This window comes from Kogia breviceps, chromosome 2 (genome assembly GCF_026419965.1).
Source record: "Kogia breviceps isolate mKogBre1 chromosome 2, mKogBre1 haplotype 1, whole genome shotgun sequence".
Taxonomy (NCBI): domain Eukaryota; kingdom Metazoa; phylum Chordata; class Mammalia; order Artiodactyla; family Physeteridae; genus Kogia; species Kogia breviceps.
This window is the reverse complement of record NC_081311.1, coordinates 104832325-104855779: the sequence shown is the minus strand read 5'-3', so window position 1 is coordinate 104855779 and position 23455 is coordinate 104832325. Positions and strand designations below refer to the sequence as shown.

The following is a 23455-nucleotide window of genomic DNA, read 5'->3' as shown; positions in this document are numbered from 1 at the left end:
CGGGAAATCTGAGGGGGTTCTATGTAAGAACGGGATCCTCGGCCAAATGCCACGGTAGTTGCCCTAGTTACGGTCTGTTTTGTGAGGACACGCACACACACACGCACACACGTACACACACACACGCAGGATGAGGAAGGGGCTCAGACACTACCTGAGAGTGTCCTCTGGGAGAGTCTACACGTCTCTGACAGGGCAGAGATGCTGGTGGTCGCGCCCAAGGGCAGAGCCGAGGCAGACGCCCATCTGATTCCTGGTGGGCTCCTCCTCTGAGCTCTGCTGCTCTCCTCCAGGGAGCTGTGCTGTTTGTGCTTTGGCCGCTGTGGAGCGTGTTCTGGTAGTCTCGTTGGGGGGCGGGGGAGGGCTGTCCCTCAGAGACACAGAGTCAGGGCTGGGATGGCCTCACGGGACATCCAACTCAGTGATTTTCTGACTTCACGTAGCACCAGCACCCTGTCGCCAGCTGAAATTTTACACAGCAGGGCAATATGTAAAATAGGGTCCCGGTTGCCGGGCTGGCAGTGGGTAAGGGGCTTTACTGAGGAGGGTATCCCTGCAAAACCCCAGGGCCCTCACAGTCTCCCCCAGACCCACCCTCTACCACCCCTCACCACGCTGCAAGTGAGAAAGCTGGTCTAGAGACCGTTTTTGCAGATGTAACATACATCAACATTTACCAAATTACATACTTTTCACATGGGCAGTTTATTGCATGTCACTTATGCATCAGTATGGCTACAAAAGAAAGAAGTCCGAAAGCCTTAGAAAAGAAAAGTAAAAGGCAAGCAACGCTGGTCGCGACGAGTAGAGCATTGCAGTGGAGTCTGTCACCACAGGGGTGACTCCTGGTGACGGAGGTCCTCGCCCTATTTCTGGGGAAGTAATTGTGCCCAGAGCACCTGGGCGGCTCAGGCTGGGTGCTTGCCCTGCCTCCTGTCCTTTGTTCCCCCTTACGGCACGTCCTCGCACGCCGCCGGGGGATTTAAGGGGCCCTGCATGGCAGCAGGACGCGTCCCCCACTTGCCCGCCCACACCCGCCTTCCTCTGCATCCTCAGTTTCCCCGACTTTTCTCACCACGCCCCACCTTTCCCCTTGTTCGCTCCCAGCCCTCCAGCCCCGACCTGGGTCAGGGTGGGGACCCGATGTCTGCCTTCACCTCTGTCCCTGTCCCCATTCCGTGCGGCGCTGTGAGGGAGGGGAGAAGAGCTGCTGTGGACACACAGATACTCCACTCCTGACCCCCTCGGGGCTCATCGCCTCCCTGCCATCCTGCGGCCTTTATGTCCATGAGTTCGCGCAAGAGCTCCGCGGCCCTGGCCGCAGGTCAGCCTCCCCGCGTGACCGGAGGACAGGCAGCCCAGCGTTCGTGGCCTGGATACCTTCATCACGCCCACGATAGCCGGGCCCTCCTCTGGGTGCTGTCACGTTGCCTTCAAGTTGTTGGAGACATTTGTTTCTTGGCAGTGAGACTGGGTTCCCGTCAGTCGTGTGGAGTTCTGTGGGTTTTTAAAAAAAATTTTTTTTTAATTATTCAAACAAACAAAAAGAACAGAATCTCAACTTAGTGGTTCCTAAACATCTGCAATTAAACAACCACAAGGGAGCTAAAAGCTCTGTTGTTTGGGACAAGAGCTGGGTTTTTGTTGGACAGGCCTCAGCAGGAACATTAAAAGGCTCCACGCTTTTGTATATTTTGATATAATTGCTCTGGGCCTTCATTTGTTCTGCTGGAAAATTAGTAAAAAAACAGGAACTCCCTTAAAGCCAGATACTTCATCCAAATGGAGCCTTCCTGAATTAAAAACATCACCAAAACAGTGTTAAATGCTGATGTTTCCTCGTAGATCACCTGCCACCCTCTCCTTTGTCTTCTCTTTAAAGTTACTTTTCAGAAGCTATTCTTTTGTCTCCAAAATCGGAAGCTCATTGCTTTGTAAAACCAGTTTCCTTATTTAATAAATCCCCCTAATTGATCAAATTTAGAAACAAATACTTTACGCCGTTTAAGCTGCAATTTCATCTGTACTCGTTTCCACGGGAGCTCGGTGAGTCCGCGCGGTATGTAATGAAGCGCTTGCACCGGGAAGGTGACATTTGTGAACGGCCGTGACGGCGGCCCATCCGAAGCCCCCCCCCACCCCGCTCTCCCGCTTCTCTCTCCCAGGCGGGCTGACCGAGGTGGGGCCGGAACGCGCGTGCGGGGCGGGGGGGGGGGGCGAAGGGAGCCTCCGCTGACGCCTGTGCTGTGGCAGAGGGAGGAAACCGGTCAACAGGAGAGACCCCGTGTCTCGTCTCTCCCGCAGAATCCCAGCCCAGGGCTGTTTGCCGTGAAGCACCCGCTGACCTACGCGGAAACCTCGCTCGATTACCACCTGTGCACCCACCCCAAGTACAAGTTCCCTGAGGCGTCCCGCGGCGGCTCCAGCAGCCCCGGAGCCCAGAAGCAGCTCCTGCGGTCCACGGTAACGCCAGCCCGGCTCGGCGGCAGAGCGGGCCCGGGGCTGCGGGGCCGGGCGGGGGACACGGAGGGAGGGCGCGGCTGGAACCGCGGACAGGAGGGCTCGCCGCCGCGGCTGCGGGACGGGGACGGGAGCCGTGGCGCCGGGGGCCCCGTCACGCCCCAGCCCTGAGCGGGGCAGGCGGGGCCTCGGCGTCGTCCGCGCCCGCCCGTGCCCAGCTGCCGGGCTTCGCGCCGCCCCCTTTCAACATTCTGATTCCCTTTGCCCCGTGAAGGCCACGCCTAACAGTCGTCTCATCCCCACTGCAACCGCGGGAAAACAGTAGCGTGGCGGCCGTACCCCCGTGGCCTGACCCCCCCCCCACTTGGTCCCCAGCAGGGCAGAGGCGTCGTAATGGCCAAGGTGGTGATTCGGCAAACGCGCAGCGAGGAAGAGGCTCCCGAGAGCTCCTTCTCCCCCCAGATAAGCAACCTGGCCTCAGCCTGCAGGCACCTCCCGGGCTGGCCCTGGCCCTGCACTCGGAATGAAGCCCTGACTTGGTCGGTCGCGCTCCCGCCCCGCCAGCTCTGCCTCACACCTCTTCCCGCAGCATCACCTGCCCGCCGCCTCTTGCTTCTCGCGCTCCAGCGCTGACCCCCGAGCTCCGAGCTCCCTCCCTCTTTCCCAGCCCGGCAGCCAGCCGCCCTGGAGCCTCCCTGGGCCCCACCAGTGGGCCTCGCGCGCCAGGTGACCCCTGTCCTGCACCCCAGGGCCCAGCAGCGCAGCGCCACCCTCCCGCGAAGCCTTCCTTCCACCCAGACCCGATCCGGTCTCTGCCCAGTTCGGAAACCCTCCGTGGTCCCCGCTGCCCCTGGGAGCGGCTCCGGGCTCATCGGCTTGGCCCACGAGGCCCTTCACGACCAGTCACCCCCGTCACCCGCCCTGCACTCGGTGCTCTCCTGACAGCACCCTCCTCGCCTTTTCCACGCATCTGCGCGCGCGCGCTTACCCCTGCCTGGAGAGCCCTCTGCTGAACTGACCCATCCTCTGAGTGTTGCACTAGCGTCGCAAGCACACTAGTCAGAACGCATGGAAAGGCCAGACCTGTCCTCCACCGCCGGGACCGTTGCTCCCGTGCCTCATAAGTTAGGGCCGCGAGCCTCTCCGTCCTCCCTGCGTTAACGCCCGTTGCCTTGTTGCAGCAGTTGCTGGAGCAGTTGTCTTTTTTAGCCTCAGAAAAGTTCTACTAACCTTAATGAACAGATACACTTTGGAGCTCGACTTGGATTGAAAGATACTCAGTTGAATGAAACGGAAGTCCTTCCTAAAGTTTACACGCGGTCCCCCTGTGCCGGCTCTGTTACAGGATGTCATTCCCGGGGTGGTGACCTGGAAGAGGTTCCAGAGCCCGGTCCTCTCGCCCCTGCCCGAAACCTCCAAGACGGAGATGGCGCAGAGGTAAGCCTGGCTGCCCGTCGCCTCACGGAGGTGTGTGCGCCCCGCCAAGGGCAGAGGCTGCGACCCCCAAAGCTACCTGCCAGGAGTATGTCAGAGCATGCTTGTAGCGCAGCGTGCGGGAGGTCTGCCAGCCAGGGCAATATGACAGTGTGTGTACAGTCGTGTCTTGACTTTATCTCTGTTGAGATGTACTTTATTTTTTTAACTTTTATTGAAATATAGTTGATTTACAATGTTATGTTAGTTTCGGGTGTACAGCAAAGTGACTCAGTTATGTGTGTGTGTGTGTATACATATATTCTTTTTTACATTCTCTTCCTTAATAGGTTATAACAGTATATTGAATATAGTCCCCTGCGGTATGCAGTAGGCCCTTGTTGTTCGCTTTATATAAACTAGTGGTGTGTCTCTGTTGGTCCCAAACTCCTGATTCACCCCTACCCACCTCCTCCACCCCCTTTCCCCCCTGGTAACCACAAGTTTGTTTTCTATGTCTGTGAGTCTATTTCTGTCTTGTAAATAAGTTCATTCGTATCATTCTTTTTAGATTCCACATGTAAGTGATATCATATGACATTTGTCTTTCTCGTTCTGACTTGCTTCACTTAGTATGATCGTCTCTAGGTCCATCCATGTTGCTGCAAATGGCATTATTTTGTTCTTTTTTATGGCTGAGTAATATGCCATTGTATAATACATACCACATCTTTTTTTTTTAAACATCTTTATTGGAGTATAATTGTTTTACAATGGTGCATTAGTTTCTGCTGTATAACAAAATGAATCAGATATTCGTATACATATATCCCCATATCCCCTCCCTCTTGTGTCTCCCTCCCTCCCACCCTCTCTATCCCACCCCTCTAGGTGGTCACAGAGCACCGAGCTGATCTCCCTATGCTATGCGGCAGCTTCCCACTAGCTATCTGTTTTACGTTTGGTAGTGTATATATGTCCATTCCACTCTCTCACTTTGTCCCAGCTTACCCTTCCCCCTCCCCGTGTCCTCAGGTCCATTTTCCACATCTGTATCTCTATTCCTGTCCTGCCCCTAGGTTCTTCATGACCTTTTTTTTTTTTAGATTCTGTATTTATGTGTTAGCATATGGTATTTGTTTTTCTCTTTCTGACTTACTTCACTCTGTATGACAGACGCTAGGTCCATCCACCTCACTACAAATAACTCAATTTCGTTTCTTTTTATGGCTGAGTAATATTCCATTGTATATATGTGCCACATCTTCTTTATCCATTCCTCTGTTGATGGACACTTAGGTTGCTTCCATGTCCTGGCCATTGTAAATAGCGTTGCTATGAACGTAGGGGTGCGTGTATCTTTTCGAATACGAGTTTTATTCAGATACACGCCCAGGAGTGGAATTGCTGGATCATACGGTAGCTCTTGAGATATACTTTTAAAAAGTCAACGTCACAGGTGGCTAGTTGGCCCTACTTCAATAAAAGCAGACAACCAATCTGTATAGTTCAGCCGAAATAGTCATGGTCCATTTATAACACTTTAGAGCTGCCAAGGTTCGCCGCGCACGCCCTCCACATCCGCTCCCAAGGGATCCACCTCTCTCAGCGCCCCAGCCTGACCGTTCACCGGCGGCCCCACGGCTGTCATCACACAGAGACAGAGCAGGTAGATGAGCATATTGTTAGACCAAAGAAGGAGGAAATTTAGAGTAAGCACACTTTTGCTAATTTGTTCATTTACACCTCGTCAGAGCCCTAAGATCTCAAACAAGTAGACTGATGCCTTTTCTTTAGGACACGGCCTGGTCAGCGACCTGCTCCTGAGCCCTGGAGTTTGCTTCTTTGGTCCATCATCCTTATAAAATGTAGGGGAATGAGTCGCTGGTGGGCAGACACGGCTAGCGTCCTAACAGGATGGCCATCAGCAGTGACCTTCTGTTCGACTCCTCCGGTCCAGGGTGAGGCCCACCCCAAGGGGCAGAGCTCCGCCATGGCCCAGGAGCACTCGGCTCTGCAGAGCGCTGCCACCGACCGGGGTCCGCAGGGACCGCGCCCTCGGCACCCACCGGTGCATCCCGGCCCTTCCCCGTCTCCAGAACGCCCCGCGGCCGGCTCTCTGGGCCCCGTCCTCTCGTGCAGAACACAAGCCGGCCAGACTTGCTGTGAAGACCCCGCTCAGCCTCGACATTTTCGTTTCAGCAGAGGTTGGAAGGCTCGCCCCGCTGTGCACTTACCCCATATGTGCTTCCCATCACCTGCCCCTCCCCGGGTATTTGAGGAGGGCATTGGAATCTGGTTTGTGGCCCTGGAACCCCTCCCTTCTCCCCACACGGCCAGCCAGAAAGCTCTTCCCGAACGAAGCAGTGTCTAGGCTTGTCCACCTGCTGTCCCCTTTGGGTGATTTCCTCAGTGCTTCTCAGCTGCCCCTCTGCCTGGAGATTAACACGAGAGCAAGATTGGGCCCATGGTAGGGGCTCGGAAACATGAGTTCCTTCTCCGTGAGTTCACGTTACCGAACCAAACCTGTGTCCCCTTGCCCGTGCACAGCAAAGCCAGTCTGCCGACACCGGCTTGCGGGGGAAGCCAGTGCAGCGTTTGTTGCAGGCAGGCGCCCAGCGAAGAGTCGGGGATGGTTAAAGCTCAGGAAGGCCCAACTCCCCGATGGCTTCCCGGAAGCACTTGGAAAGGCCGGGCGAGGGGGGGCCGCCGCAGGGCGTGTGACCAGCTCATGCCCAGTTCTCTGATTGGTTGGTGGTGAGGTTACAGGGTGGTGTCTCATCTTCTGTCCTCAGGTCTGGGGGCTCCGTGCTCGCGGTCGTCAAGTGGTTAACTTCTGCTGCTTGACAGGGGTTTCGGCAGTACGTGTAAGACCGCTGAGGGACGTGCATCAGATACCGTCATCTGGGTGCACCTCAGGGAAGACCTAGAGCAGAGGACATGGGGAGGGGTCTGCCCCTCTGCACCAGCCAGACAGAGGACGGCCACACACCCTGCAGCCCTCGCCCCAAATGTTGCCTTTAAAAACGCCTGCCTGGAGGCCACCGGGCAGCTCTGGCTTTGGGGGCACAAGCCGCCTCGTCTCCTTGCTGGCCCCGAACCTTTCTCTGCCCCAGACTCCGACGTCTCGGGTCGCTTGCCTTTGCTGTGCGTCAGGCACCCGCAATTGTGTCTGGTAACATTGGCATGTTTCTAAAATCTGAAAACTCCAGAATCAAGGGCTGGGTGGAACCTTGTAGGGAGAAGGGATGCTTTGGTGTCTGGGAGACCCGCCTCATAACCCGCTAGCCCTGTCACCCACCCTGTGTCCCTGGGCCACAGTTACCTGTTACTGAAGCGTGTTGAGCAATCATTTCCTCGTCTGTGAAATGGGGATGGTGAAGGGGTCCCCGCAGGCCACGTGAGTTGTGAGGACTCACGTGGTGCCTCTAGCACCATCCTTGGTGACCCTTCCCGCTCCTGCCCTCCCCCGCCCACTAAACCCTGCGGTGACTGTGCTGCCACCATACGGCGATGACCCACCACCAGCTGGACACGCGGCCTCGTTTTGCTGTCGGGTGATGGCACCGCCGAATGGACCGCAGCCATCGGTAGGCCAGACACAGCGGGCTGTGGGTGCCGTCCAGAGACGGAGTACGGGCGTCGAGCAACGGCGGCCGGTGGACGCGCCGGGGTCCACCGGCTGCCAGCAAGCACCGCTCTCAGGAATTGAGGGGAAAATGCTGTTTTCTTTTCCAAAGCAATGTTCTGGGACACATCTCCCGAGGCTGTTCTTTCAGAAGGCACTCAGAACGCAGTCACCTTGGGCTTCAGCTAAGCGTGAATTCAACGTGAATTAAACAAGGAAACTCCCCGGCTAGGACTTGTTACCTCCAGCTTCTGTGCCCAAGTGCTCTGTTGGCCAGTTTGTTTCATAATGAACCATAATTGCACCACAGATTATAAAATCAAGAGAGGATTCTGTCTTTCTTTATCGTGGATTTCTATGATGTAGGACCCTAGATGATGCTTTTATTTCTAAAAGAGTTACAGAATTATAATAGTTTTCCTTTTTAAACTTCCTACACATCTGCTAATGATACTCCGACGTTGCAGTCAGTTTTCTTGAATAGACTACCTATTTCTTAGCTGCTATTTCCCCTGTATTTCTGCCCCTGAGAGTTACTGTTAAACCACACAGTATCCTTAGTTAATGTTTATTCACTCCAAGTCATTTTCAAAACAGCTCACTTGGGTTCCTTGCTCATTAATAAACTCAGAGAGAATTTACTGAGTCTGTGACTTCCATGCAATCTGAGTAAGCAGTGACAAAGAAGTCATCTAATCCAGTGGTGCCCAGACTTTGGGGTTGTATAGACAACTGAAATTTCCAGAAGAACCTTAGGAACTGACTTAGAGTTGTTGGCGTTTTGCTTTTCCAAGAAAGGCATGAAACAAAACGAAGCAAATCAAAACACCCAACCTCCGTCCACTGCCACCACCCTTTCAGTTCCAGAGGAACATATTAACACATGGAAAAGTAAGCAGGACATGGTCTCAGAATCTTAAAATTAGGTCAGTTTGGTCTCCTGAAAAGCCCCTGGTTGTTGCCATTCAGTCTTCCAGACCACCCTGGCCCCTGGGGAGTGGTCCAGGCTTCCACCTTCTCCCACCCTCCTCTCAGCTGCACACGCTCTGAGGTCTCAGTGGGACTGTCCATTAGAACCTGCGTTCTCTGCCACCAAGTCAGTAAATAGGACTAATCTCTGGGTGGCGGAGGCCAGGCCCCTTTTCAGTGAGGAATGGTATTAGAGACCAAAATCTGGGTTCCTGGTGCACACATCGTTACTGGGGGTGGAGCGGGTGGGGGGTGGGGGCCGTCTCTTGGCCTCCTCAGCAGACAAGCCAGAGTGTGTACGTGGGGAAATGCATACATATATATGCACACACGTACACACGTATGTACACATTCATACAAAAATACGTGACCACATACATCGTAAGCACACGTATACACACCTATACCCTGTTTAGACATCATGAATCCACACCGGTGCTTGTAATGCTAGTCCACATTCATGGAGTTGCTGCTTGCTTTTCCCCTTTGCACAGCTGTCTGTCTCTTCTTTCCCCTGTGACAACCCTGGTCTCCTAACGCACTCACTCCCTCAGTTTTATAGAACGTCAAAAATAGTTTCAGCATTGCTTCACCTATAACCACTTGAATAAACAAGCATTTTTGCTTATTAAGCAAGGGGAAGAAACTTATCTCCAAGACGTATCTGCACACACCAAGGAGGCTTCAGTTAACCTCCTGGGGTTTTCCATTCCTGCCGCCTGCCTTACCTCTGCCTGCAGCCTTTCTAGAGCCTGCGAGGAGGCCAGTTTCCTGCCGTGGGTCATTCTTTACTCTCTCCTGTGAGACAACACTCCTCTCAGCTTCTAGAAAATTATTCCAGAAAATTATTTTAAAAGTTTATCCATTTGTGACTCTTTTCCTATTCTCTTTGCTGTTGTGGGTTCAGTTTTTATTCCTCTAATATCATTTGAGAGACATGTTAAGAAGGAGTTGAGACCAAAAAGGGGGGGCATTTTTTTAAAAGGTGAGTGTTTGCTCCACCAACTTGAAACAGAAGTCTGCCACCGACTTTAAAAATAACAAAATGTCTTTTCTCCCCATCTCAATTCTTTTAATGTCCTCAACACCCGGTAATTTGTATAGGAAGCTGTAAAATCATGATACCAAACAATATATAAGGGGGTGGGGAGGAGGTCTGAAACTGAACAAACAGCTAAGGAAGAGTATAAACGTGGGAAAAAAATATTAAGAACAAAAAAAGCGAACTAACTGCCCCACGCCAGCCCGACCCCCAGGGAACAGTGTACGTTTAGACACCATAAGTTTGACAGTTCTGGTTCTAAACTCTGGGAAATGTCTTTTTAAAAACTGAAGTATAGTTGATTTGCAGTAACACCAGGAAGTGGCTTCTTTGGCCCCATTCTCTTGGGTTTGACCGGTGCCTCTCGCAGCCCCGCCTTTACCTCTAGGGAGGCATGAGTGGGTTTGCAGGAACGAACGGCGGCGTAAAACACCAGCGGTGGAAAGAAAGTGCTCTAGGAAATTGTGTAAAGACCCCGAGACTACAAATGTGTGATTCTTCCACAGCTGCGATCCCTTCAATGTGGCCATGCTTCCCACAGACGTCCCTGCAGTTCTCGACGCCTCACCAGAAGAAGGCAGGATGGAGGCCATCGAACGGTACTCTTCTGCTTTTGTTCTCTCGTGTTGTCTGGTTTCCAGAAATAGTCCCGGTGCTGTGAGAGATTTCCAAGGAGCGCACAGTGCCCGAGCTTGCACCCCGGCCGAGACCCGGCTAACACCCAGCCACACCTCCAGCTAGATAGGATGCTGGATTCGTGGTGGCGAACCGTCTGAGGGCTCGCCCTGGCCGGTCTTGCCGCGCTGCACGCGCTCAGGGGACGGGGCGGACGGAGGGGGCGCTGAGCGGGCTTCCGAGGCTGCAGAGTGCGTGGACTGGGGTTAGTACTCGAAGAGGGGGGGGCTTGGAGGGGCATAAAGAAGTAGAGCGCCCCCAGATAAATAAAAGATTTGAGAGGGAGAAAAACAGAAGCAAAGGAGATTTTAAAAGAGCGAAAACAAACGAAGAAAGGAAAGGAATGAAAAGAAATATCATCCCCAAACGAAGCTGCTTAAACTTGATTTTCCCAACGAGCAGCCAGCATCCGCTGGGGACACATCCTTGGATCTCCTGTGGCTGTGCCCCCTTGACCACTTTCCCCTGTAGACGGTCGGTGAGTGGGGTCCTGACTGTGCAAGGCGCGTGTCGGTTTTCGTGAGAGCTGCCCACACACAGGTGTGATGCTTGAGCACCTGCAGCCTGGAACCCAGGTGGGAACAGGGAGGTTGGGTGCCCGCCACTCAAACCCCAGGGCACGAGGGCGTTTTCCTGAGGACGCTGCAGCCGTGCGGGCGGGGCTGACACACGGTTCCTTGAGGGTCGGCGCTGGGGTCAGCTGGGGACACGCTCGGCAGGCCCCTCCCCCATTGGGCACTGAGGCGCGGACCCCCGGGGCTCGGCTCCCTCACCTCCGGAATGGGAACGCTAGTACCTGCTTCTCAGGGTCTGTCCCCCGGGTGACCGACATCCACTGAGCACTGAATGGGCGCCAGGCAGAAGCCTCCCTCACCCACGGCAAGGTTTTGCAAACCGTTGTGTTGAAATACAGCCACACTCGTTCGTGTATGCATTTTCCCATGATTCCTTTCATGCTGCAACAGCAGAGCTGAGTAGTTGTAAAAGAGACCCTACGACCCCCAGAGGCCTTTACAGGAAAAGCGTGCTGACCCCTGCGCTGGGGGATCACGGAGCCCAAGATGAAAATAACCTCGGTCCGGGTGATGTCTTCTCTCACCCATGGGTTATTTAGAAATATATTGTTTCATTTTTAAAGCAGTCGTGGATTTTTTTTTACTCTTCTTTGCTATTGATTTCTATTCGAATTCCATGTGGTCCATGTGGCCATAGAACATTCTCTGAATGATTTCAATCTTTTGAAACATTCATGCTCTCCTTATGGTCCAAGATATGGTTAATATTGGTAACTGTTCCACGTGCACCTGAAGAGAATATGAATTCTGTAACCGCATTTCTAAACTGCTTTTTATTCTCTGCTTATAAATAACCATTCCCACTACCGTGGGTTGGTGGAAAGCTATTTGTCAGCCTAATGCTTTCTCTTAACGTAGGTTCCAGAAGAGTAGGTGGGAGGAATGTTGAAGGAATTGCATAGCTCTTAAATGACGACAATATGTCTCGATATTATTCCTCTTCAGCGAGCTCTGTGAGCAGAGTATAGACATCATGCTGACTCCAGAAATGATGGAGGTGGAATTCCCTATGTTGGAATACAAGGTCACCGAGAAGGAGAAGTAAGTGGATGCTTTGATGGCTTGGGAAGAGGCAGCCAGGATACAGTTCATCCTACAGGACGTGCAGAACTGCCGGGCTGTTTGGATCTAAGAACGTGTCAAAAGGGGCACGTTTCCAATGCTTCAGATGTTTAGATCGTGTATTTTATGCATAGCGATGCTCCCTCAAATGTTGTTGGCAAATAAACCTTTCGAACAGAGTCCAGCGTTCCCATTTGCTTATCGGGTGGTTTCAGAGCTGTGTTTGTTTCTCACGAGTAGCTGAATGAGTTTTATGCAGTCTTGCGAGGCCCGGGCTCTGGAGCCTGGCGAGGCGCGGGGCCGCATCCCACGTAGCGCCCATGCGTTGCTTTCCTTTGGTAACTGGGCAGCTGTGGGGGTTAAATGAGAGGCCGGTGCGGAGACACCTCTCCAGCTGCTCGATGTGAACTCGCTTGGCACACGTGAATTCTTCTCTTTGCCGCTCCCTCAGGGGCCAACTAGCCGAGCAAACCATCGCCCTTCAAGAATCGGTTTTGAAGAATACTTTGGTAAAGTAAATAACCACCAGAGTTCATATGGTTTGTAAGTTTGAAATTCCAGTTATCCTTTTTAGAATTCTTTTGCTCTTTAAAAATAAAATGAAGTCTTTTCTGGGACTTCCCTGGCGGTCCAGTGGTTCAGACTCCGTGCTTCCACTGCAGGGGGCGCAGGTTCAATCCCTGGTCAGGGAACTAAGATCCCACATGCCACGTGGCCAAAAAATAAACAAAAATAGAAATAAACACATCAACGATTTTTTAAAAAAATTCTACTGAAAAAAATAAAAATAAAAAAGCCTCTTTTTTTTTACTATTAAAATGTTAGAAAATACAGGAAAATATAGAGAATAAAATAAAAACAATAATCCTACCACCCAGAGGCAGTAACCTGTACATTTTGATGTGTGGTCTTCCAAGGATTTGTTTGTTTAAATAAACCATGAACACCTATTATATTTTGTTAAACCATACATACAGTCATCACTCGGTATCCACAGGGGATTGGTTCCAGGACACCCCCCATCCCGGGTACCAAAATCTGTGGATGCTCAAGTCCCTATATAAAATGCTGTAGAATTTGCAGATAACCTATGCACATCTTCCCATAGACTTTAAATCATCTCTGGATTACTCATAATACCTCATACGATGTAAATGATTTGTAAATAGTTGCCAGCGCATGGAAAATTCGAGTTTTGCTTTCTGGAACTTTCTGAAATTGTTTTTCACCTGGGGTTGGCTGAATCTGAAGATGCAGGACCTATGGATACAGAGGGCCGACTGTATGTGTTGATATATACTCATACATGCATACCTTATATATCTATGAATTCAATCATACTGTTCATATTGTTTTATCTTCTAGGATTTTATTTAGCAGTATATCATAAACAGAAATGTATAGACACAGATATACCTCTCTGCGTCTCATTGGTGGATGTGCCATCGTGTGTCCACACGTCCCTCTACAGATGATCACATCACCTCTTTTCAGTGTCCTGCTGTTGCCAGTAATGCTGCAGCAAACCTCCTTGTGCCATAATTCCTTGCAAACTTATCAGACTGTCTCCTTGGGGTACATTCCCAGAAACATAAATGCTAGATCCATGTTCATGTTAAGGTTTTAATATATGGTGCTTCACCACCATCCAGAAAGTTCATCAGCAAACCTCCTACCAGCAGAGGTCAGGATACCCACATTCAAATGCCCTGAATGACGTGTTATAGTATCAGGCTTTTTTTCTTTACCAATATGATAGGTTTTTAAATGACCATATCATCGTTTTAATTTTAAACTTCTTTGTTTACAAGTGATGGTAAAAAATTTCCTATGTTTATCAATTGTTTTTCTTCTTTTATGAAGGGATTTTTTTGCCTATATTGTAGCAAGTGTTTATCTTTTTCTTACTTATTTGTAAGAGTGCCTCCTATTTTCGGGATAATTACCCTTCCTGTGTATATGGTAAATTTCTCAGTTTGTCTTCCTTGTTTGGGGTGTTTTGGGGAGGCCCTGCCTTTTCAGAAGGGAATACCCACGTATCTTAGAGGAGCATGGGGTTCCTTTGATTTGTCCGTGATAGTAGCAGAGGCCTACAGCAAACCAACACTTCTCAGAAAGTAGACTGGCAGTTTCCGGTAAAAGAAAATTGAGGGAATAAAAATGTTAAATAGAATTTCAGTGAGCATCTGTTTTAAGCAGCTAATTAACAATAAAATATCATGTTACACTACATAGCACATAGAACCTCTGACACCTCAACAAAGAGATGTACTTTGCATTTTCAGGTTTCAAACGGTTGACTAAGAGGTTTTTTTCAATTGATTTTTTAAAAAATTATTTTATTTATTTATTTTTGGCTGCATTGGGTCTTTGTTGCTGCGTGTGGGTTTTCTCTACTTGCGGCGAGCGGGGGCTAGTCTTCATTGCGGTGCACGGGCTTCTCATTGCGGTGGCTTCTCTTGTTGCAGAGCACGGGCTCTAGGCGCACGGGCTCGGTAGTTGTGGTGCACGGGCTTAGTTGCTCCACGGCACGTGGGATCTTCCTGGAACCTGTGTCCCCTGCATTGGCAGGCGGATTCTTAACCACTGCGCCACCAGGGAAGTCCCTGACTTAAGAGTTTTAAATAACCCCCCCTTTTTTTTTTCAATTTCAAAAATGACCCCTGGACTTAGAATGGTTTGTCCCCTGAGTGGGGCAATATCTAGTACCTCTTTGCTTACTTGGTATTTAACCTGGTTTTTTACCATTTTCACTACAGAAGCTAATATTGAATGCCATTGGATTATCAAATGATTATTAAATGAAGTAGAACTTATTACTTTATATATTCACCCAAAGTGGAAGATCTTCTTTTCTTGTTTAATGTATTTCAGCTACTTTACCAAAAAAAAACAAAAAACAAAAAAACCAACAACGAACTCTAAACATTTTCCGCACAACAACTTAGCTTCCAATTTTTTTTTCAAAATACACATACATTTCACACATTTTCAATAAATAGATCCATGGCCTTTTGAATTCATCTATTTTGCAGTTTAAATTATTTTTGTACGTTTTTTCATGTGTCAAAATTGTGAATATAATTATCAGTTTATTGGCTGCGTAGTATTCCAACTGATTGATATCCCACAGATGATATTTTTCATTTTTTTCAAATTTTTATTGAAATATAATTGATTTACAGTTGTGTCAGTTTCAGGTGTACAGCAGAGTGATTCAGTTATACAGATACATATCTAGTCTTTTTCAGATTCTTTTCCCTTATAGGTTGTTACAAGATACGAGTAGAGCTCCCTGTGCTGTACAGCAGGTATTTGGTTCTGAAATTCTCTCCAGTGCATAGCAGGCATGACCCAACGCTCAGTTCTGTCTTCTCTGTTCTTGTGCCTTTTCCTCACCTCCTTCAGCCTCAGCTAGAAGCGGACAGAATCAGGCACACACTGACCAGAGCTTGGTCAGACAGGGACAGCAAGAAAGAACCCATCAGTGGGACTTAATGTCCCCAGGAAGGTGGCTGCTGTCTATTGGGTTTGTGGCAAATATTTATTTTCATGGATGCACAGAGTCATCTGCTCTCCCTCGATGGCTGTCATCAACCCAAGAGATTCTTTGCTGCCTTGATGGCGATCTCACCCTCTCAAGACCCACTAAGGAGAATCATAGTGCAAAACGTCCAAGAAACTGTGAAAGTGACTTTAGTTGCCAGCATATCATTCAGCTCCCCTTAGATTATCATAGCACCCAATCATTAATATCTTTAAGGGCTGACATGATCTATATATTTTTACACTGATTCCACATATAAGTGATATCATGCAGTATTTGTCTTTCTCTGTCTGACTGACTTCACTTAGTATGACCATCTCTGGGTCCATCCATGTTGCTGCAAACGGCATTCTTTCTTATCACTGAGTCATATTGCATTGTATGTATGTGCCACAACTTCTTTCTCCATTCCTCTGTCCATGGACACTTAGGCGGCATCCGCGTCCTGGCTGCAGTGAACGCAGGGGAGAAGCACCTAGTTCTGCACTGAATTCCTCTATCTGGGCAGATCGTGCAGCTGACCGCACGGTCCTTAGACATCTGTGCTTCCAGCCAAATACACTCGTCACGTCCCCCCAGATATCTGGAAAGTTCTACCCCTCGCCACACCGGCGACATCTGGCCTCCGCATCGGCCACTCCTCCACCCAGGTGCAGAGCCCTCCCCCGATTCCCACCTTCTGGAGCTGTTACCAGAGTCAGAGATACTGTGCGTCCACTTGACTCATAAACACGAAGAACCAGCTCCTGCCAACTGAGCCTTTAGGAGCCGTCATGCCGGGATGCGTAGGAATAAGTTCGCGTTTCTTTCCCCTTTGCAACAATCCCGGGGGACAGCGCACACCAGGTGTGCGTCTGGAAACGGTGGCTGAGAGCTTAGGTCACGTGGCTCCGCTAAGACACCGGTGCGGCTCAGACCCGAAACCAGGCTTGAGCCTCTTACCAGCTGGGTGTTTCCACCGGTCAGTAGGTGACCGCGAAGTGGGGTTTCGGCTGTGTCTGCAGATAAACAGTCCTCCGACCTTCGCGAGGCATCTCTCGCAGCGCTGGGGCTGGCAGCACGTTGGTGGTGCTTCCGGAGGGCCCTGACGCGCCTTGCCGGGTCTGCATTTGATGCATACACTTCAAGAGGCGAGAGCCCGAGCACAGCCACTGGAGAAGGCAGGAGAAACGGTGTTTGGGGAGACGTAGAGCCTGCGGAGCAAAGCGCTCAACGCGTTGACTCTAGAGTAGCGGCCGTCACCCGGAGGCCAGTTCCGCTCACTCGCCTTCTGCGGGTCACCGGTTTATGTCCCAGCCGCCTGGGGAATTAAAGTTTCCAGAGGAAAAAAAATGGAAATGTGGATGATGCATACATTTTTAAATCATTTTTCTCTGTGACAGCAAAGATGGCAGCGTTTGGAGCTCCTGGCTGCAAGCTTGAGCGTGGGTGCAAGGGCTTCCAGAGCGCAAGAGGCCGAGCGCCCTCTGGGGGGCGAGGGAGGGGCTGCGCCCCCCGCCGCGACCGCCAGCTCCCCCGGCCCCAGCACCGGACCCTGGTGGCTTTGGCGGCCGCTCCTCGAAAGAGCAGCACTGGTGAGGGTGACACTGGCTCCCCAGCGGCTGTGACGGGGGCTGGAAATGGAGGGGACAGCGTGGGGCGACCGGAGCCCGCAGACCGGCTTGGGACAAGCTGCCTTGGGCCCAAGAGTCCCTGCGAAGGGTCAGTGAAAAGCAGGCCCTTGGACCGCGCGTGACAACATGACTCCAGTTCTTATGCACATGCTGGCTGCACGTCAGAATCGCTTGCTGAGCTTCAGAAACAACAGCTGAATCACTGCTCTACTTAACACGGATAACCAACAAGGACCTTCTCTACAGCACGGGGAACTCTGCTCAATATTCTGTAATAGCCCAAAGGGGAAAAGAATCTGAAAAAGACTAGATACATGTATATGTATAACCAGATCACTCGGCTGTACTCCTGAAACTGACACAGCGCTGTTAATCAACGCTACCCCAATATAAAAAACCAAACCAAACCAAACCAAACCAAAACTCAGCTGAGGCAGACTTCCTGGGGTAGGACCCAGGCAGTGAGCATCTTTAGAGCCCTCGAGAGGATCTGATGTGCAGCCCGGATTGAGACCCACTGGCCTCCAGGATAAAGTCCAAATTCCTCACCGGGGGCTGCAAGCCCTTGCTTCTCTGGGTTCCGCCTCTAGCTTTCCTCTGCCCTGGCTCCAGGCTCTCCCTGTGGGGCGGTGGGGGAACTGGCCTGGGTGGCCGCCTGGTCCCGGGTGAATCCCGGTCCTCTTCTCATCAACCAACCACACGGCTTCCTTAGTGTCTCTGAGCTTCCATTCTCCCCGTACGACCGGCTCCAGGGCTCGCCTCCCGTGGGGCTGTGAGGATTACATTAGGAGTTGCGGAAAGTGTACCTGGCATTAAACAAGACAAGAGCCAGAAATCTGAGCTCCCCTTAACTCACAGGGCAGGACTGAGGCAGCAGTAAGTTAAAACTTTTCTTTCGTTTTGAAATAATTTTAGACCTGAGGAAAAGTTGCAAAACCAGAACAGAGAGCTCTCCTATACAGTACTCAGCTTCCCCTGATGTTAACCTCTGCTGTGGCACAATCACCAAAAACAGGAAATGAAGACTGGCTCAGCGCTGTCGACTCAGGTGCTTTCACTGTTCAGGAGCCACGTGGCGTTTAGTCTCAAGTCTCCTTACTTTCTTCTCACCTGTGACAGCCCCCCAAGTCCCTGAGCCAAGCAGTTCCCAGCCGGCAGGGTACCAGGGCCCTGCCGCACAACAGCCCCTCTCTTCTTGAAGAAGTTTGAGGGTGCCTGTGTCTTACCACCAAGGAGCTGAGTCAGATCTCAGGACTCAGCCAAGACATGGACACGGGGGTCTGGTGACACATTCTCCAACAGTGGTGTCTTCAACGAATGTTTCTTTTCAGATACTCTGTTTGCGGCAAGTCTGTTAAAGCCCTTGTGAAAAGAGGGGAAGCAATGCCAAGGAAAGAGCTAGAGGCATATACAGAAGATCAACAGGCAATACTTACACTCCCCAAGGCCTCGTGCACGCACGCATACACGCCCTTCCCAGGTCTAGCTCAATGTCTCGCCAGCTAGAGGCCCACAAAAGGTGGACCCTTTTTTTTATACACTCCCTCTCCCTGATGGTAGAGCGGCCCTGAACCTGAGGACAGGCTACTCTTCAGGCCCCCACTGCCTGGAGCTCGGCCGGCCACCCCTGGGGCACCAGTGGCCCTGCTTCTCCCCCTCGCACCCCAGCCTTCCAGAAGCTCTCCCCTCTGCGTCAGGATGATGCGTCTGAACTGCAAGCCTGCACAGGACGCCCAGGGCCTATCCTGTAATTACTGTCCAGCGAACCACTCTGGACCCTTCCCTGGATTCCACGTCTAGAGGACTTACCAAGACTAATCTCCTCTTGCCTCGCAGCGCCGTTTAACCTCCAGCACCGCCAGAAGTGCAGCTGGATTAGCCGACATGGGTACAGCAGAGACAGGAAGGCGGTTACTGCCAGCCTCGGCTGTTCACATCATGACCTGCAGGAAGGAGGGCCGCCAGTGAGCGGTCGTGGAAAGAAACATCGTTCTTCCTCTTTCTGTCTTTCCTACCCGTTGAAGGATCCCTAGGACAAGAGCTGTGGGCGAGAGTGCAGAGCCTCTGCGCCCACCCGAGCCGGTGGGGCCACAGGTCTGGTCTTTACTGGGGAGGGTGCCGACATGATGGGGGCAGTTTGGGGTGAAAGATGAGACTGAAGTTTCAAGACAGACAACGAGACTCAACCAAGATGATACTGTCCTAGTAACTGATACGGACTGACAAAGTATGGATTTGGACTGTGTGCCCTTAAGGGACACTGTCAGTCAGCAGGGAATCGGTAAGAGTTCAGCTGGTAGCAGTCACTAGAAAAATAAAGTCACTTCATTTATCCCTCGATGAGCTGATATCGCTCAGTCAAACTGTCCCCACTAGTCCCCACCGAAAGTCCCAGCCTCTGATGTCAAAACGATACCAAGGAGTGACACTGGGTGGGAAACTAGGATCTCAGAGGTGACAGGGGGCCGTGCAGCGCAGCCTAGGTAAGGGACCCAGGGTCTAATCCATCATAATAGACAGCACTCACATTAAAGTTAGTAAAAAAAAAAAAAAAAAGTTGTAGTTGTGGCAATAGGGAAGCTGGTATTCAAGAAAAGACCAAAAAAATTTTTATGTTAGAAGGTTTAAGAAGTCCATTAAATTGGAGTTAAATTTAAAATGATACAATTCCATGACACGTTAAAAATATATCTTTTCGGGGCCTGCCTCTAAAGTGGCCTCTGTGCTATCGCCCACTCCCAGGGTCAAGCAGAGTGGTCTAACATATGCCCAAAGCTCCTAGATTTTTGGTCTCAAGGACAGTTCCCCAAAAGGAAGCAAGGAGCCTTGCAAAGTGTCTGATCCTATGTCTTAGGGCAAGGACAATTAAGATGGGCCTGGAGCACCAGTGTCCTGCCAGAAAGAAAGTGTGCTTTCCACATGACCCAGGGCGCCTGTAAAGGAGAAAGGAGCCAGTTGAAAGGGCCTTCCGCTGAGCAGCTTGTGACAATTCGGGGACTAGAAAGAAAGCAGTAGTTCTCTGCAGAGCCATATGAGGCATGCGAGAAAAACAAAAGATAAGAAAAAAAACCGGCATGTACAAGTTTATAATGATGTTTACAGTATACTGACAAAGCCAGACTCTGTGTATACTATATACTATATTCAAGTTTTGGTCAACATCAAAATTTCATCATTACAAATCAAACAGCTAAAATATTCATTGCACCCCTGGTAGGGGATGTAGAATCTTATCAGCTCTACTCAGGCAATGAAAAATTATGGAAGATATTACTACTACAAAAAAAGACACAGGCTTGGGAAGTCCAATTATCTCCATAGTGACTCAGCCTAATAAATACCGACTCATGATGAATCATCCTGGAAATCATGCTGGACCTCAGTCCCGGGCAAGAATATCCCATCAAGAGTTCAGCCTCCAGCACCTCAGTGTGAAGTGGCCTGAGAGGATGGCTCTGTGCCCTTGGGTTAGGAAAGCACATTTGTGGTGTCCGGATGAATAAAAGAATCTGGCTGGGTTGATATTTGGGTGCTGGGTAGGCTACCTGTAATAATGAGTTTTATTCCACTGTTTTATATGTACTTCATTTAAGATGTTTAAAACAGGTAAGAGAATCTGTTAGATTTATGTCTATTTTATTAGAGTTATAAGAGTTGCTTAACAGTTTAGTAAGATTTTGCGTATTAGATTTGACTCGGGAATAAGACTACTTGGGACGGGGTGGCTATTGGTGTATTTAAGAGAATCAGCTAAATCGAATTTTAAAGTATAGTCTGCGATGCCCAAGGGCATTTGATCAATTGAGTACAGAAGTGTGGGGTAAAATTAAAGAAGATTTAATCTGTAAAGCCCATGGTTAACTGAAGGCTAACCAAAGAACAGGGAGAAACAAAATCTTATCTTCATACAAAGATCACTGAATTTATTAAGATAACAATATTTGCAAACTGACGTTTTAGACTTTTAGGCTTAAGAGATATGAGATATTTAAACTTGATACTTTAATCAACTGAATAGTAATTAAAACATAAGTGGTCTTCCCTGGTGGCTCAGTGGTTAAGAGTCCGCCTGCTGCCAATGCAGAGGACACGGGTTCGAGCCCTGGTCCGGGAAGATCCCACATGGCGCGGAGCAACTAAGCCCGTGTGCCACAACTACTGAACCTGTGCTCTAGAGCCTGCGAGCCACAACTACTGAGCCCGCATGCCACAACTACTGAGCCTGCGCTCTAGAGCCCGTGAGCCACAGCTACTGAGCCCGCATGCCACAAGTACTGAGCCTGCGCGCCTAGAGCCCGTGCTCCACAACAAGAGAAGCCACCACAATGAGAAGCTCACGTACCGCAACCAAGCGTAGCCCCTGCTCACCACAACTAGAGAAAGCCTGCGCACGGCAGCAAAGACCCAACACAGGCAAAAGTAAATAAATTAAATAAATAAATAAATTTATAAAATATAAGTAACTCTTTAAGTATTCCTTTCATGCCCAAAAGCCCCCTCAGAAAAGTTTGTAGGAAAAAAGAGAAAATCTGAAAAGCCCTATAAAAAGTAAGGAGATTGAATCAGTAATCAAACATCTCCCAACAAAGAGAAGCCCTGAAGCCTATGGCTTCGCTGGTGAAGTCTACCAAATATTTAAAGAACTAATACCAATCCTTCTCAAGCTTTTCCAAAAAACTGAAGAGGCAGGAATGCCTCCTGATTCATTCTAGAGGCCAACATCACTCTGATACCAAAGTCAGATAAAGACACTACAAGAAAAGAAAACTTGAGGCCAATATCCCTTATGAACATTGATGCAAACGTTCTCAACAGACTAGGAATCCAGCACACTAAAGAGATTATACGTCACGGCCAAGTGGGATTCATTCCTGCAAGAATGGCTCAACATATGAAAATCCATCAATATAATACACCACATTAACAGAATGAAGTACAAAAACCACACGATCATCTCAAGTGATGCAGCAAAAGCATTTGAGGGACGTCCCTGGTGGCGCAGTGGTTAAAACTCCATGCTCCCATCGCAGGGGGCCCGGGTTCGATCCCTGGTCAGGGAACTAGATCCCACATGCGTGCTGCCACTGAGAGTTTGCATGCCACAACTAAGGAGCCCGCCTGCCGCAACTGAGACCGGAACAACCAAATAAATAAAAATAAGTATTAAAAAATAAAAATAAAAGTATTTTTAAAAAGCATTCAAAAAGTTCAACACCTTTTCATGAATAAACACTCAACAAACTAGGAATAGACGGAAACTGCCGCAACATAATAAAAGCCATATTTGAAAAATCCACAGCAATGGTGAAAGACTGATTTTTCACTAAGATCAGGAACATGACAAGGATGCCTACTTTCACCAATTCTATTCAACATAGTACTAGAAGTTCTAGCCAGAGCAATTAGGCAAGGAAAAGAAAGAAAAGGCATCCAAATTGGAAAGGAAGAAGTAAAGTTATATCTGTTCATAGATGATATGAAATTATGTTTAAAAAACCCTAAAGATTGCACGAAAACCTGTTAGAGCTAATAAATGAATTCAGCAGGATACAAAGTCAACATACAAAAGTCAGTTGCTATATACTAACAGTAAGCAATCTGAAAAGGAAATTGTGAAAACAATTCCATTCACAACAGCAACGAAAAGGAAAAATACTTAGGAATGACCTTAACCAAAGAGGTGAAAGACTTGTGCACTGAAAACTACAAAACATTGCTGAAAGAAATTAAAGAAAACATAAATAATGGAAATATATCCCATGTTCGTAAATTGTGGACTTAATATTATTAAGATGGCAATACTACCCAAAGTGATCTAAAGATTCAATATAATCCCTGTCATTTTCTTTTTTTGTAGAAACATAAAAACCCATCCTAAAATTCATATAAAATCTCAAGGGATCCTGAATAGCCAAAATAATCTTGAAAAAGAAGAACAAAGCTGAAGGATTCATACTTCCTGATTTCAAAACTTACTACAAAGCTACAGCATCAAAACACTGTGATTACCAGCATAAAGACATACATATATAACTGAATCACTTTGCTGTACACCTGAAACTAACACAACATTGTAAATCAACTATGCTGCAATAAAAATTACCAAAAAAAAGGCATACATATAGACCAATGGAACAGAATAGAGAGTCCAGAAATAAATTCTGGCATATATGATCAAATGATTTTTGACAAAGGTGCCAAGACCATTCAATGAGGAAAAGACAGTCTTTCAGCAAGTGTTGCTGGGAAAACTGCATATCCACATGCAAAAGAATAAATTTGGACCCTTACCTAACACCATGTTTAAAAATTAACTCAAAATGGATCGAAGACCTAAATGTAAGACCTAAAATTATACAACTCCTAGAAGAAAACATAGGGCAAAAACTTCACGACACTGGATTTGGCAATAATTTTTTGGATATGACACCAAAGACATGGCAACAAAAGAAAAACAATTTGGACTTTATG

At 49.1% G+C, this 23455-nt stretch overlaps 1 protein-coding gene across 3 annotated transcripts in view; it reads left to right on the top strand.

The window, feature by feature from the left end:
* Window positions 1-12003, top strand: part of CFAP221 (cilia and flagella associated protein 221) — a 72967-nt gene extending 60964 nt beyond the window's left edge. For all 3 annotated transcript variants that reach the window (XM_059054916.2, XM_067025903.1, XM_067025902.1), the window contains 4 exons: window positions 2305-2463; window positions 3806-3897; window positions 10019-10111; window positions 11708-12003. In XM_059054916.2, coding sequence (XP_058910899.1) covers window positions 2305-2463; window positions 3806-3897; window positions 10019-10111; window positions 11708-11807 — 444 coding nt within the window. In that variant the 3' untranslated portion in view covers window positions 11808-12003. The remainder of the gene's footprint in view (window positions 1-2304; window positions 2464-3805; window positions 3898-10018; window positions 10112-11707) is intronic.
* The last annotated feature ends 11452 nt before the right edge of the window (window positions 12004-23455 follow it).